The sequence below is a fragment of the Neoarius graeffei genome, chromosome 28 (genome assembly GCF_027579695.1).
Source record: "Neoarius graeffei isolate fNeoGra1 chromosome 28, fNeoGra1.pri, whole genome shotgun sequence".
Classification (NCBI taxonomy): Eukaryota; Metazoa; Chordata; class Actinopteri; order Siluriformes; family Ariidae; genus Neoarius; species Neoarius graeffei.
In genome coordinates, this window is record NC_083596.1 from 27,563,830 (window position 1) to 27,578,300 (window position 14,471).

Here is a 14,471-nt window from a genome sequence, read left to right on the forward strand (position 1 = left end):
AGTACAATTCGTTTAATATGTGCAAAACAAAAAATATGAAATACAGATAAATAGAAAAATAGAAAGCATTTTAGTTTGAAACATACCAAAATACAAATGTAAAACATAGCAAAATACAAAACTTAGTGACTGCTGGCATCACTGGTGCTTGCTGTGGGTCGTCTATGTCATCATCAGCTGTTGCAGCGCTTGGGCTGGCGGGAGGATTTGCTCGTTTCATAAACCAGGAGCTGGGGCGGAAACTGTTGTACGCGGCGAGAGGCTGGATGCTGGGCGCTGCCAGGAGCTGGGGCGGAAACTGTCGTACGCTCAGCTAGCTCAGCTGGGAAACACTTGCCAGTCATAACCAGACGGTCGTAAAGTCGATCGGTCGTAAGTTGCATAGGTCGTAAGTCGACGACTACCTGTATTTGTCTACCTCTGTGAACTTTGCTCATGCTTGGTGAAAGTAGAGAGTTTTTTTTCCCTTTCCCCCTCTACACCTGTGTTTCCTGGGAGTCTCTGCAAGCAGGTCTGAACCATTCCTGTGGTTTAATGGGTTTAAGAACTAAGCCTGTAATATTGCGACCCAGGTTCAAATCCTGCACTGGGATCTCATCAGTTATAACATTTTCACCACCTCTGGCAGTTAGCTGTTGCTAGTTCAGGTTAGGTTAACAAGGTTGTTGGGGTGTAATAGAGCACACAAGCTATGTAAATATATGTATATAGTTTGGTGAATATTTATTTCATCTGTACACAAGCATCTGAATGTCCTCAACAAAACATGAAGATCGTAGCAAAACAATTCTGTGGTAGTTTTTGTGTCATTTTTCAAACAGGTCAGCTTTTTTTTTTTTTTTTTTGGTGAACGTTGTGCCTCCCATATTAAAGGTTTTTTTGTTGTTGTTTTCTTTTGCTGTACATTGAAATAAATCATACTTTATCCTTTAATTTACTTTTTAATTAAAGTAGCTATAATTTTGAAACGATCTTAAAGGGGACATGCCATACACTTTTTTTTTTAAAGATATTTTTTTGGGCTTTTTGCACCTTTATTGGATAGGACAGTGTAGAGACAGGAAATGAGCGGGAGAGAGAGACGGGAAGGGATCGGGAAATGACCTCGGGCCGGAATCGAACCCGGGTCGCCCGCATTCATGGTATGGCGCCTTAACCACCTGAGCCACGACGCCCCCATGCCATACACTTTTAAATTATTTTATATTATTCCCTGAGATGCTTTTGTAAAATTTGTGAGCTTTTTTATTCGCAAAAAAAAAAAAAGCCTTAATTCCATGTTAGCATGGTTTGAAAACCCTATGGGGTAAGACAGGCTGATTTTGTACCTGTGCCTTGAAATATTGAAATGCAAGTAACTTTGCTCTGATTGTCTAACATGTTTTGACTGTTATATCCATGCTAAAGCAGCATGTGAGAAAAGAACTAAGGCATTTTGCAAAAAAAAAACCTTGCAAACTTATAAAGTATATAAATATAAAATAATTGAAGTGTATGACATGTCCCCTTTAAAGAAATCTTTATTTTATCCTTGCTAAATTTGTTTCTCAGTTATTAAAAATACATCATAATATCAAAATTTCATAAATATAGATCTTTAATCTTTTAAAGCCTATAAGAAGCCAAAAGTTTGAACGTTGTACCTTGTCTTCCTGGAATAATATATATATATATATATATATATATATATATATATATATATATATATATATATATATATATCCACATAATCGGCTGTATTGTAACAAAGAAATTATTTTAGATATTTTCTCACATCATACCAGATTTTAATTGTATGCTTAACTATTGGATTACCAGTCTACATCTGCAGTTTTTTCACTGTCTGAGTGTGTATATTAATTAACTGATAATATATATATTTAAAAACACTCTTATCCAGAGCAACTTACATTTATCTCATGTTTTACAACTGAGCAGTTGAGGGTTAAGGGCTGCTCAAGGGCCCAGCACTGGGATTTGAACTCACAAACTTCTGGGGCGGGTTTCCCAAAAGCCTCTTAATGCTAAGAGTATCTTTAACTGCCTCTTAAGATCCATTGTTAAGCTAATGTAGTTTTCCCAAACAACATCATAGCCAAAGTAGTACTTTAGTTCACTTTTAACTTATGATGGACCTGGATCACTCTTTCACAGCAAAGAACATCTCCTCGAAGCTGAATACATAGAATGCACATGCATCACCAAGGTACCCTCACAATCAGTGGGTGGAAATTGGTGTTGAATATGCTGCAGGTGTTAAATTCTTTTTCTTGTACGTTAAGTTAATTATTAAATAAATATACGCAAAACATTATGAATGTTATCGAATTATGTATGGATATTGTAATGTCATATTGATAATGCTAAGTTTTAATCAAATTGAACTAAATTAGGCAATTGATTATCTAATTTAGTGTCACAAATGACACAAATTGCTGCGCCTGTAACTCTCTGTGTGTGTGTGTGTGTGTGTGTGAGGGAAGCCATGGGCTAAAGGTTGGAGAAGCAGCTTGGCAAACAAAAGGTTACCAGTTCAATTCCCTGGACCAGAAAGAATGGTTGAAGTGTCCTTGAGCAAGACATCTAATCCTCGGCTGCTTACTGCTGTGGGTATGTCAGGGTCTTGTTGTATGTTGCTCTGGATAAGAGTGTTTGCGAAATGCCTGTAATATATATTACATGGATATGAGTGCTTTACTGAGAAATATGCCACTCATATTTTTCATATGAGCTTCATCCAGGACATGGAGATCCACAACCATGACATAATTCTCTATATGTCACTCATGAGGAAATCAATGAGTTGTTTTGATAAATTTGGGTTCTTTTTGTTTGTGAATGTGTCTATATAATTAAAAGAAAATCACACATTGGCTTGAAAATATGAAGTTTATCTTCTCATATTGAAAAACTCATATTTTTCATCTGAAATACATCACAGATCTGAGTGACATATTTTCTGATATTTCACTCCGACGATGTCACTCCCAGTGTTTAACCACTGACTTGACATGCATTGTCAAAATGACAATCCAGTTCATAATTAAAATTCTGTTGATCAAGTTGCGTATTTTAAATTTTTTTTTGGGGGGTGGGGTGGGGTGGATGTGTCCATATAATATAAAGAACATTACATTATTGCACAAAGATATGAAGTTTGTCTTCTCGTGTTGACAATATTTTCACTCATTTGCTTCGCACACTCGTGAATATATTAATATATTCAGCACTCAAAAATAAACTTCACATCTTTGTGCAACTGTGTAATATTCTCTCTCTCTCTCTCTCTCTCTCTCTATATATATATATATATATATATATAATAATTATTAATTACACATTAAATTACAGGCATTCTGCAGCAGCCTGGGGAGCAGTTGGGTGTTAGGTGACTTGCTCAAGGGCACTTCCGCCATTCATTCCTGCTGGTCCAGGGAATCAAACTGGTGACCTTTTATATTATACCTTTTCCCTTACCTACACTTACACACACACACACACACACACACACACACACATATATATATATATATAAAAAATCAGAAAGGGAGAATATTGCCAACTTGGCATTGTAAATAACAGTTGAATTAATAAATAATTATGACTGCACTCCAGTGAATCCATTCCAAAGCACCACTTATCTGACCAGCAGGTCTAGTTTTGCCTGTTCAAGGCTCAACCACTCTTGATGGGGCCGCTCCCTTTGGTCGTGCAGATCTCGGACCAACTGGAGGGGCTCCTTCTCAATGATGAGCAGCTCCCAGCTGCACTGACACTCTCAGCTAGCTGTACTCTGGCTGCCTGCAGACTGGGAAGCAGTCAGCCGAGAGGGTCCATGGGGTAATAGGGACGTAGGTGGTGGGGAGGCACTACGGTCTGAGGAGGGGATGGGATAGATAATGTACCTCCTTCATCTGCCAAATCTCACTCAGCTGAATGCTGATTTATAAGGGAAATTAAGCTCTTGATTGGGTAACAAAGAAATGAGCGGGCACAGGGAAAACATTTTTCTGAATTATTTAGCTGATTATTTGCTCATTCTTTCATATGAACATTTTGTTCATTTAATTAAAAAACATGCTTGGAATAAAAATTGTTATTGCCCAAAATTTTAAAATAGTTTGAATTATTCATTACCACATTATGTATGTAATGCTTAATGACAATACAATTTCTTAACATATTTTAAGCACTTTATATTTCATTGGTGTTTGGTTAAAAATGAATGCGATTTGACATCATCAACTGGATTTAGCAGCTACTAATTCCTTTAGTGATGATGCACTTTGCAAAGACGCTCAGCAAAGTTGCTCTCAAGAGTCCTTCTTACAAGTGTGTTCGGAAAAACCATTTACAGAGACAATGTTTGTTGCTTGATAATGTCTTTAAACTTACTCTTTAGCCCTAAAGTGCAACATTATTGGGAAACCCACTCCTCATCAGAAGTCCAATATTGTATCCACTGAGCTACCACTACCCCATATCTCTCTCTCTCTCTCTCAGAGCACTTTTTAGCAACATCTGTACACCTACTCATTCATGCAATGATCCAATCATTCAACTGTGTGGCAGCAGTGCATAGAATCATGCAGATACGAGCCAGCAGCTTCGGATAATGTTCACATCAGCCATCAGAATGGGGGAAAAAAGGTGATCTCAGTGGCCTTGACTGTGGTATGATTGTTGGTGACAGACAGATATTCCTGTTTTATATATTTCTATAACTGTGAATCTTCTAGGATTTTCACACACAAGTGTCTACACTTTACTTAGAATGGTGCAACAAAGAAAAAACATCCAGTGAGCAGCAGGTCTGTGGACAGAAATGCCTTTGTGGGAGACATCAACGGAGAATGGCCAAACTGGTTCAAGCTGACAGAAAGGCTACAGTAACTCAGATAGCCACTTTGTAAAATTTTGGTGAGCCGAAAAACATCTCAGAATGCAAAACACATTGAACCTTGAGGCAGATGGGCTACAACAGTAGAAGACTATGCTGGGTTTACTTCAGCCAAGAACAGAAACCTGAGGCTGCAGCTGGCACAGGTTCATGAAAACTCTCCGGTTTTGGTGACTGGGAAAAACATAACGTTATCTGATGATTCTTAAGTTCTATCATGGTGTTAATTGCAGCCAATATAGTCTCCCATTTCTGAAGCTTCCAGTATACCTGTGGCTTCCACTCCCTCTATCATATTATCAGTAGCTTTCTGAACTACACAGCTAGCACCCAAGTTAGTTGGCTTTGACTGTTGCAGTGTTTTTCCTTTTGATTTGCAAGAAAAGGCTTTCATAGTGTCCAAAAAAAAATACACTTAACTCCCTTATAATAGGTGGAGCCCATAACCAGAAGTCCCCACCTAATATTTATTTAGCCAAATAAGATATGTATAAAAAAAAACAAAAGTACATTGTGAAAATTATCCCCCTATATCGCTCTGTTGTCTCTTTTTTGTACAGGTACGTCTGGAAACTGAGCAGGAGGCCGAATGCCAGGCCTTGAAGCGGCAGTTGCAGCAGGAAATGGAGCTTTTGGATGCCTACCAAAGCAAGACGAAGGCACAGGCTGAGGCTCAGCATGAGCGTGACATGCAGAAGTTGGAGCAGAAAGCATCATTGCGCAGGGCTCACCTGGAACAGAAAGTGAGTCTTGTTAATTTATACTAAAATGCATAGGTCAGTTAACCAATAGAAAATAAGAGGCATGTGACAATATTACATTACATTACATGGTATTTAACAGACACTCTTCCAGAGTGATGTACTACGAGTGCATATCGTGGGACAATAAATCGTGGTACAAATTTATGATGAACCGAGATTATTATTAGGCTGTGTAATCTCTTCATTTTTCCTAGCTGTAATTGTGGTGTTTAGACATCAGACAGTAATAAAATAATATAATAAATAAAATGGTGTACAATAGAGGGAATGCAAATGACATCACTGTAAACAGAAGTAACAGCTTGAATGCTGTGAAAACACACAAAAAAGCAGATCTAAAATAGGAAAGAGCTGTTGCGCAATTGATTGTATAAATAGAGTCTCATCTCATCTCATCATCTCTAGCCGCTTTATCCTGTTCTACAGGGTCGCAGGCAAGCTGGAGCCTATCCCAGCTGACTACGGGCGAAAGGCGGGGTACACCCTGGACAAGTCGCCAGGTCATCACAGGGCCCTTGACAAGTTAAAAGACATTTTGGAACTTTCAGCGCCCCAAATTAATAATCTTATTGGGCATATGTAAATTTTTGTATGTAAAATTTTGACCCTGTATTGATTTCAGAAAACCCCCAAAAATTAAAACCTATGCACAATTTTTTTTATATTGCCACAGAAAAAGAACAGGTCAAATAAGTCATTGAAAGCCCAATATTGCCATGACATTCATGTCCATGATGACAGTCATATATGTAAACTTTTGACCTCAGTCGTATGTCCTAAAAACTGCTGGAAGATCTCATCTCATCTCATCTCATCATCTCTAGCTGCTTTATCCTGTTCTACAGGGTCGCAGGCAAACTGGAGCCTATCCCAGCTGACTATGGGCGAAAGGCGGGGTACACCCTGGACAAGTCACCAGGTCATCACAGGGCCTTTGACAAGTTAAAAGACATTTTGGAACTTTCAGCGCCCCAAATTAATAATCTTATTGGGCATATGTAAATTTTTATATGTAAAATTTTGACCCTGTATTGATTTCAGAAAACCCCCAAAAATTAAAACCTATGCACAATTTTTTTTTCTATTGCCACAGAAAAAGAACAGGTCAAATAAGCCACTGAAAGCCCAATATTGCCATGACATTCATGTCCATGATGACAGTCATGTATGTAAACTTTTGACCTCAATCGTATGTCCTAAAAATTGCTGGAAGATGCAAATAATAATTCACAACATTTTGATTGCAGATTGAAGAGGAATTGGCTGCACTTCAGAAAGAGCGGACCGAAAAAGTAAAAAATTTATTTGAGCGCCAAGAGCGAGAGCTGGAGACCTTTGATGTGGAAAGCTCACGAATGGGTTTTGGAAGCTTGGCCTCATTTGACTTTCCCAAGGAAGATGACAGATGATCAAACCCAGGCTGGTGGGGCCACTTGATGCTGATGTCTGTGGATATGTTGTGCCTGTACTATACTGTAACTCTTGGATTTTCCAAGATCACCTTTCCAGTGACCATGCTGGAGCTGTCTTTTAAAATCTTAATTAGTGGCTGGGGGAACTTCTGAAATTGGAACGTAATCTGCAGCCAACATAAGTGACTTAATGGAGCTCAGAAAGCAAAAGAGCTAAATCTAGAAGAACAGACATTTTCTCCATGCCGTCAACCCACTTTTGGTATTAAAATCAGTAATTCAGGATATTTTAGTACAAGTAAGCACTTTGATATGTACAAGTATGAACCCAACATGTAAAGTGAACATATTGTGTGGAAATGCCTTTGGTGTTATCAAAGGACATTGCGACTGTAGAATGTGTCCTCTGTCTTCACCGTGGCTATTAGTTGTTTTTGTCTTTTTTTACCACAGCAAATGTGAATACTGTTGCTGAAAGCTATAAGCAAAGGCAGGTTTAAAACAGTGTCAGATTTTGAAATATAGTGACTATATTGAAAGCATTCAGTTACATTCATATTGTGGTAGAACAAATTTCTTTTTCTTAAAGGGAAATAACTAGGCACTATAATTTAATTATTGTTCAGTATCCTACATTAATTGGCATCAAATTTTTTATTACTACAACAAATCAATGCAGTCAGATTCCTTCTTGCTAATATTGCATGCACTTTAAAAGACAAATTCAGGTTGTGAAGTGGCGCATGGATCTGTCAGATTTCAGCTGTCTGTAAATAAAAGTGGTCCATAGCAGTTTTGTTTCACAGCTATTGATACTGAACATAAGCTTTATCTTTGATATAAAAGATTGCCAAATGCCTTTACGTTATGTTATGAATAATTTAGTTTTCTTTCTTTTGCCCAAGTGATATCATAGTTTGTTGAATTGTGACTCATTCAGTGTGGCATTATCAATGCTGTTGTACAGGCAAAAAATGGTGCAATTTGTGTTGTAAAAATTTTATATAAATATTTCTATATGATAATCTAAATAGGGGTTTACATGTGTACTGGTCAGTCTTTGCCAAAATAAACATGGGAATCTTATTCAGTGGTGACAATGGAAGGCAAACTATTTTTGTAAGCAAAACAGGGAGAAGTAACAGTTTCACTTGTAATGTGACAAAATCTATTATCATTCTTTTTTTGGCAAGATTCATGTCTAGTTGGTGTTGAGAAACAACAACAAAAAATGTTGATCACCTTTTTAAGAAGTAAGTCAAGTAATTCTTAAGAAGTTGATTAAGTTGTTGAGTAATTCTTAAAAATTAATTCTTAAGAAGTGGTGATTTGCAAGCAAATACTTTAGAAAGTATTATGTGGGGCCAGGGCAATTAATATCTTTTTAAGCCCTAAAGATTCGTATCTTTTTTAAAAACCACTTGTCACACTATGCATACCTGGCACATAACATTGTGGAACTCAAGCTAAGGGATGCCATTCAGGTTCATATTTTGTGACTGTCATTACAGGCCTGTTTTCAAACAAAGCCATTGTTGAAACTGCCATTGCACAAGTGAAATGATGTTTTAATGAATAAACTGAATGAAGTTTTTGTTGGCTATTGATGTGATGAAAACACATTTTCTTTTTTGTAATTTCAAGCTACATAGAGGTTACTAAAAATTCATGTAAGTGCAATAAATTAGTATCTATCCATTCAACACATTCAGTGTTCATAACTGCATATTACTGGTTATGGGGTTCTGAATGTGTGATGCATATGAAAAAGTAATAGTCCATGCAAAAGAATAGTAGGTTACAGGAGTAACCACTGGACTTAGCTAAAGAAGAATGTGTTTTGAAGTACAAATTCTGATACAGAAATAGAAAATGTCACATGGACTGGTGCCTAGTTTCTTGCTCAATCAATTTTAGCTATATATGTAACTATGAGCTTACATGTACAATTTGTAGCTACTCTGATGTTACCAAGTGCTCTATTGTGAATAATGTTATGTCTTAATGGCAATTATTGGCAACTTTAACAGAAAAAATATTGTTCATGAAAATACCCTTTACACATCATTTTAAATTTTATCTTAATTCAGGAATACCTGTGAGGCTAACTTAGTATATGCACATCATTTTAAATTTTATCTTAATTGGGGAATACCTGTGAGGCTAACTTAGTATATGCACAACAATAACGGATCTAATAAGCTCACAAAAATAAAATCTGTTAACTTTATGTAACCGTCTGAGATGACTTTAGTCATTTAACACATCTGTTCTGTCCATTATAAGCTGAATCATTAACATTTTAAATGGTGTCACGAGACCTGAATCAAAACCTGCTGGGTTGTTACCAAATTAACACAATAATGAAACAAAATCCCAACTAAATTAGCCAACCTAATATGTGTAACCAATATGGGTGGATCTGAATCCTAGCATGGTATTCGGCAAAGCACAAATGGTGGGTTTTTACGAATATTTAAAAAAAATTTGTTTTCAGGAAGAAAAAAAGAAACATGCCAAGTAGCTGGTGCTCCTCGTAACTGTGAGCATGGTGGGTATTTGTGCTCTGCCTGTTTGTGCTTGTGCATCATGAAATTAAAGCACAAGAGCTCATGATGTTTTGTGCACATACACAAATGCGGACATGAGTGGTGAACACGCACGCACACATGCATTTATTATCTGTGAGCGCTGATCTAAGGCAAACCTCATGGAAAAATCAAAAGACTAATTACCATTCGGTTTATTGAGGTGCACAGCAGTACATACATAGTTGCAACAACTCACATAAAACAAAACAAAGACTGATATTCGGTTGGTTGAGCTGCGCAGACTGCACAGGTTGCGAGTTCGAGCTTGGTTGCTATGGTTACCCACAACAAGTTTGACAGGCATATCGGGGACAGCTCCTAGTTCAGGACCCCAACACAGCATGATGAAGGGTGCCAAACCGAAAAGGCAGAAAACGATTGCATCGTTTTTTCAAAAAACAATGACTGTAAGTAAACTGTGCCTTACTTTATCATATCACCTTGCAATTTTTTGATAGTCTGTTCAAAGTAATGTCGTAGTGAAAGTAAAATCGTACGGAGTAGAGATGCCTTTCTGGTAGCCTCCTTCTTTTGGTGGTAGCCTGTAGATACAGTGCTCAGAAGGCAGTTTTAATGTTTAATCTGGCGTTCCCTGCCATAATTTCAGCGAGCATATTGTTTCATAAGGAAACTTTGCGAAGAGTTGTTGACTGACTGCCGCTCACGCAACACACAGGCATAGTTAGAAAGTCAACACATGTTGACAACACATGTTGGGGGTGGGGTTGGGGTTGGTTTGCTGGCAGCTTTGTCCCCCCCAGTTCAAAAAACGTATCTGCGCCCCTGCTCTCTCATATATAGATAGATAGATAGATAGATAGATAGATAGATAGATAGATAGATAGATCTATCACGTGATATCTTGAACACATGACCATCTATTCGGGCTGAACGTGTACGATGTCTCGCAAATGTTTGCGGGGAATTTTGAACCGATCAAATTGGGCCCTTATACTCGTAACCGATCGCCTGACACACGAAGCCCTGGTGAAATCAGGAAGGTGTGCACTGGGCTTAAGCAAAGCCATTGTTGAAACTGCTATCACACAAGTAAAATGATGTTTGAATGAATAAACTGAATGAAGTTTTTGTTGGCTATTGATGTGATGAAAAGATATTTTCTTTTCTTTTCTTTTTTATAATTTCAAGTTATCTACAGGTTACTAAAAACTCATGTAAGTGCAATAAATTAGTATCTATCCATTCAACACTTACAGTATTCATAACTGTATATTACTGGTAATGGGGTTCTGAATGTGTGATGCACATGAATAAAGTAATGGTCCATATAAGGATAGTAGGTTAAAGGATTAACCACTTGCCTTAGCTAAAGAAAAAAATGTTTTAAAGTATAAATTCTGATATACAAATAGAAAATGTCACATGTAATGATGCATAGTTTACTGCGCAATCATTTTTAGCTATACATGTAACTATTACATGCACAATTTTTAGGTACCCTAACATTACCAATACTCTACTCATTTGTCTATCCAAGTGCAGACATAGTTTGCCAAGGTTGGAGTGTAAGAACTGGTCTGCACAGAGCCCTGACCTCAACCCTACTGAATACCTTTGGGATGAATTGGAACACTGACTGCACCCCCAGCTTCTTCACCCAACATCAGTGTCTGACCTCACTAAAGTTCTTTTGGCTGAATGGGCAAATCCAAACAGCCACACTCCAAACACTGGCATGAACTGAACATTACTAATCTTATATCCAGTGCACACATTTACAATTGTATTGGATTGGATGGAATGCAAGTCTTTCATAGGGCACCATGCAATGTGTTCTTCATTCATTCCCTGAAAGTACATGTAGACAGGAAAAATTCAATTCAAGCACTAAAAGTGACCAGGTATGTGTTTGTTCACCTCGGTCATTTAAAACAGTAAAAGTAGCTACAGTACACTCTTTTTGCACCCCTGCACATGAATTTCCAGGCCTCTATTTGATAAGTCTGAATAGTGCATTTTCTGTACGTGTTCATAAAATAAGAAATTAAAGATGTGCAAGATTGCAAAACTGGTTAAATTGTATGTAATCTTATCTTCTTTTGAATAATATGGAAATTTAATTGTATTGTATTGTATACCAATGGCTGTGTTTCCAACCAATTTTGTTACTTGCATTCATAAGTTTGTTCTACTCATATTTAGAATGCCTGTAATAAATAAGTACCCAGTACAGACTTTACTCAATTAATTACAAACTTGCCCAGCCAGAGCACGGCCAAGTATAATGCAGTGGATATATTTAAAAAAATAAATAAATAAATAAACAAATGTACACACCCCATTAAAATGATAGGTTTTTCTGATGTAAAAAAAATGAGACCACGATAAATAATTTCAAAACTTTTCCCACCTTTAATGTGACCTATAACCTGTACAATTCAATCGAAAAAACAAAAAAATCTATTAGTGGAAAAACAAAAATTAAAAAAAAATTACAATAAGCTAGTTGCATAAGTGTGCACACCCTTAAACTAATAATTTGCTGAAACACCTTTTGATTTAATTACAGCATTCAGTCTTTTGGGGTACACACCTGCCATCAATTAAAATGACCGATTAACCCCAAATAAAGTTCAGACATTTACTCAGTTGCATCCTCCAGTAAAAGCCATGGTTCGCAGAGAGCTTACAAAGCATCAAAGGGATCTCGTTGTTGAAAGGTATCAATCAGGAAAAGGGGACAAAAAAAATTTCCACAGCATTAGATATACCATGGAGCACAGTGAAAACAGTCGTCAAGAAGTGAAGAAAATATGTGACAACAGTGATATTATGGAGAACTGGACGTCCCTCCAAATTTGATGAAAAGACAAGATGAAAACTGGTCAGAGGCGCTGCCAAGAGGCCTACAGCGACAATGAAGGAGCTGCAGGAATTTCTGGCAAGTACTGGTTATTATGTACTACATGTGACAACAATCCCCTGTATTCTCCATAGGTCTGGACTATGGGGTAGGGTTGCAAGATTGGAAAAAAGAAATTTGTAAGATCTTTAAAAAAAGGTGACATGACTGATTATAACAACTGGAGAGGAGTGACACTTCTACCTGTTATCAGTAAAGTATTTTGCAGGATGCTAAATTGAAAGATTAAAGAAGGAATGGACAAAAAAATTTAAGGAAGGAACAAGCAGGATTTAGACCAAACAGGGGAACAACAAAACAGGTATTTATACTTGAGAAAAACATCCTAGAACAAACAAATGAATGGAAAATCAGTACTGTACATACATTTCATAGATTTTGAGAAAGCATTTGATTCAGTACACCATCAGAGTTTATGGAAAATAATGAAGAGCTATGGTATACCAGAGAAAATTATCAGAACTATTAGGGATACAGTATATACACAACAGATTTAAATGTACAGTTTAATGAATTAGGATGGGTTCCCTTTTGAGTCTGGTTCCTCTCGAGGTTTCTTCCTCATGTCGTCTGAGGGAGATTTTTCTTGCCACAGCCTTGCTCGTTGGGGATAGATTAGGGATAAAATTAGCTCATGTTTAAAGTATTTAAATTTCTCTAAAGCTGCTTTGCAACAATGTCTATTGTTAAAAGTGCTATAAAAATAAACTTGACAGTTATTCGCCCGTAGTCAGCTGGGATAGGCTCCAGCAGAGGTGGGGACTTGGACTCGAGTCGACTCAAGTCACTGTTTTCGTGACTTGACTTGACAAAACATGAAAATACTTGAGACTTGACTCGGACTTGGAAGTTTAAGACTCGGGACTTGACTTGACACACGATGACTTGAGTGACTTGAGTGTTATTTCCATCGTGTTTTTATTGTGAAAATAAAATGTAATATGCACATACTTCAGTAATTTTGATTGCACTGCCGTTGCGTTGTCACCGCCCTGTCCATCAGGCACGCTCTCTGCGTGGGCTATATACGACGCCCCATGCCACGATGTGTTCACAGATTTCACATCATATCATCATGTCAGCCATCCCAAGAGTAATCACTTTCGGCTTCAAGGGCTACTGCCTAGAAGGTAAATGGCGAACGGCGCAGTGCAAGATTTGCAACGTGACGATTTCTGACAGCCAGACCACGACCTCCAATTTCGTCCGGCATTTGAAGATCCATTCTGCCCAGTAAGTTTATTAATGTGTTGTTATTTGGTGATAGCAGCTAAACTCCTCGTTAGCCAATGTTAGCCACGAGAGTGAGCGGTAGGAGGATTTTAGCCATTGCAGATGTAGCTAGGGATTCAGCTTATTATTGTGAAATTCTTATGTGAATGCTGGTAAGCAATGTAGTTACGTCAAGTTTAATGATATTGTATATCAGTAGTAGTAAGTTGATTGTGCACTTTGCAGTCGTGATGCTGAATAACATAAGCAGCTTCCTACCCTGTTGTTCTGTTTCAGGGTTAAGCTAATGGTCAGCTTGTGAACATGTACACGTTCATGAGCAGTAGGGTAGACTGAGTACAGTTGGGACATATGTACAGTTGAGACACCGGCAATATCTTGAGTGCGCAGCAAACCTCTGCACTGATTTTTGCTGTGCACATGCGTGTTAGCGTCCTCTTTGAGCGTGGGAAATTTGAAGTCCGTACGAAGCTCCGCTGCGAAGTTATCGGGAAAAGTCATTTTTGCCAGGTAAGATTTTGATTTTTCCATGTCCCTTCCACAATGAATATCTTCTTACCCCTTTATGACTTCTAAATAAAAGTTGCATGTATGCAAACGTTGTTTTGTGCTCTAAAACAGATATATTGCATGGCATAGTAGCATTGAAGGACATTACACAATTCTGTGCGATGTGGTCATCAGGGT

The 14,471-nt window shown here is 37.6% G+C and overlaps 2 protein-coding genes across 8 annotated transcripts in view; one reads left to right on the forward strand and one right to left on the reverse strand.

Moving 5' to 3' along the window:
• Positions 1–8,668, forward strand: part of taok3b (TAO kinase 3b) — a 43,006-nt gene extending 34,338 nt beyond the window's left edge. For all 7 annotated transcript variants that reach the window (XM_060912656.1, XM_060912658.1, XM_060912657.1 and 4 more), the window contains 2 exons: positions 5,461–5,643; positions 6,912–8,668. In XM_060912656.1, coding sequence (XP_060768639.1) covers positions 5,461–5,643; positions 6,912–7,073 — 345 coding nt within the window. In that variant the 3' untranslated portion in view covers positions 7,074–8,668. The remainder of the gene's footprint in view (positions 1–5,460; positions 5,644–6,911) is intronic.
• zmat5 (zinc finger, matrin-type 5) overlaps positions 5,484–14,471 on the reverse strand; it is a 122,951-nt gene continuing 113,963 nt past the window's right edge. Inside the window, exon 7 of the mRNA XM_060912666.1 lies at positions 5,484–5,631. Within this exon, the coding sequence (XP_060768649.1) occupies positions 5,614–5,631 (18 nt within the window). The 3' untranslated portion in view covers positions 5,484–5,613. The remainder of the gene's footprint in view (positions 5,632–14,471) is intronic.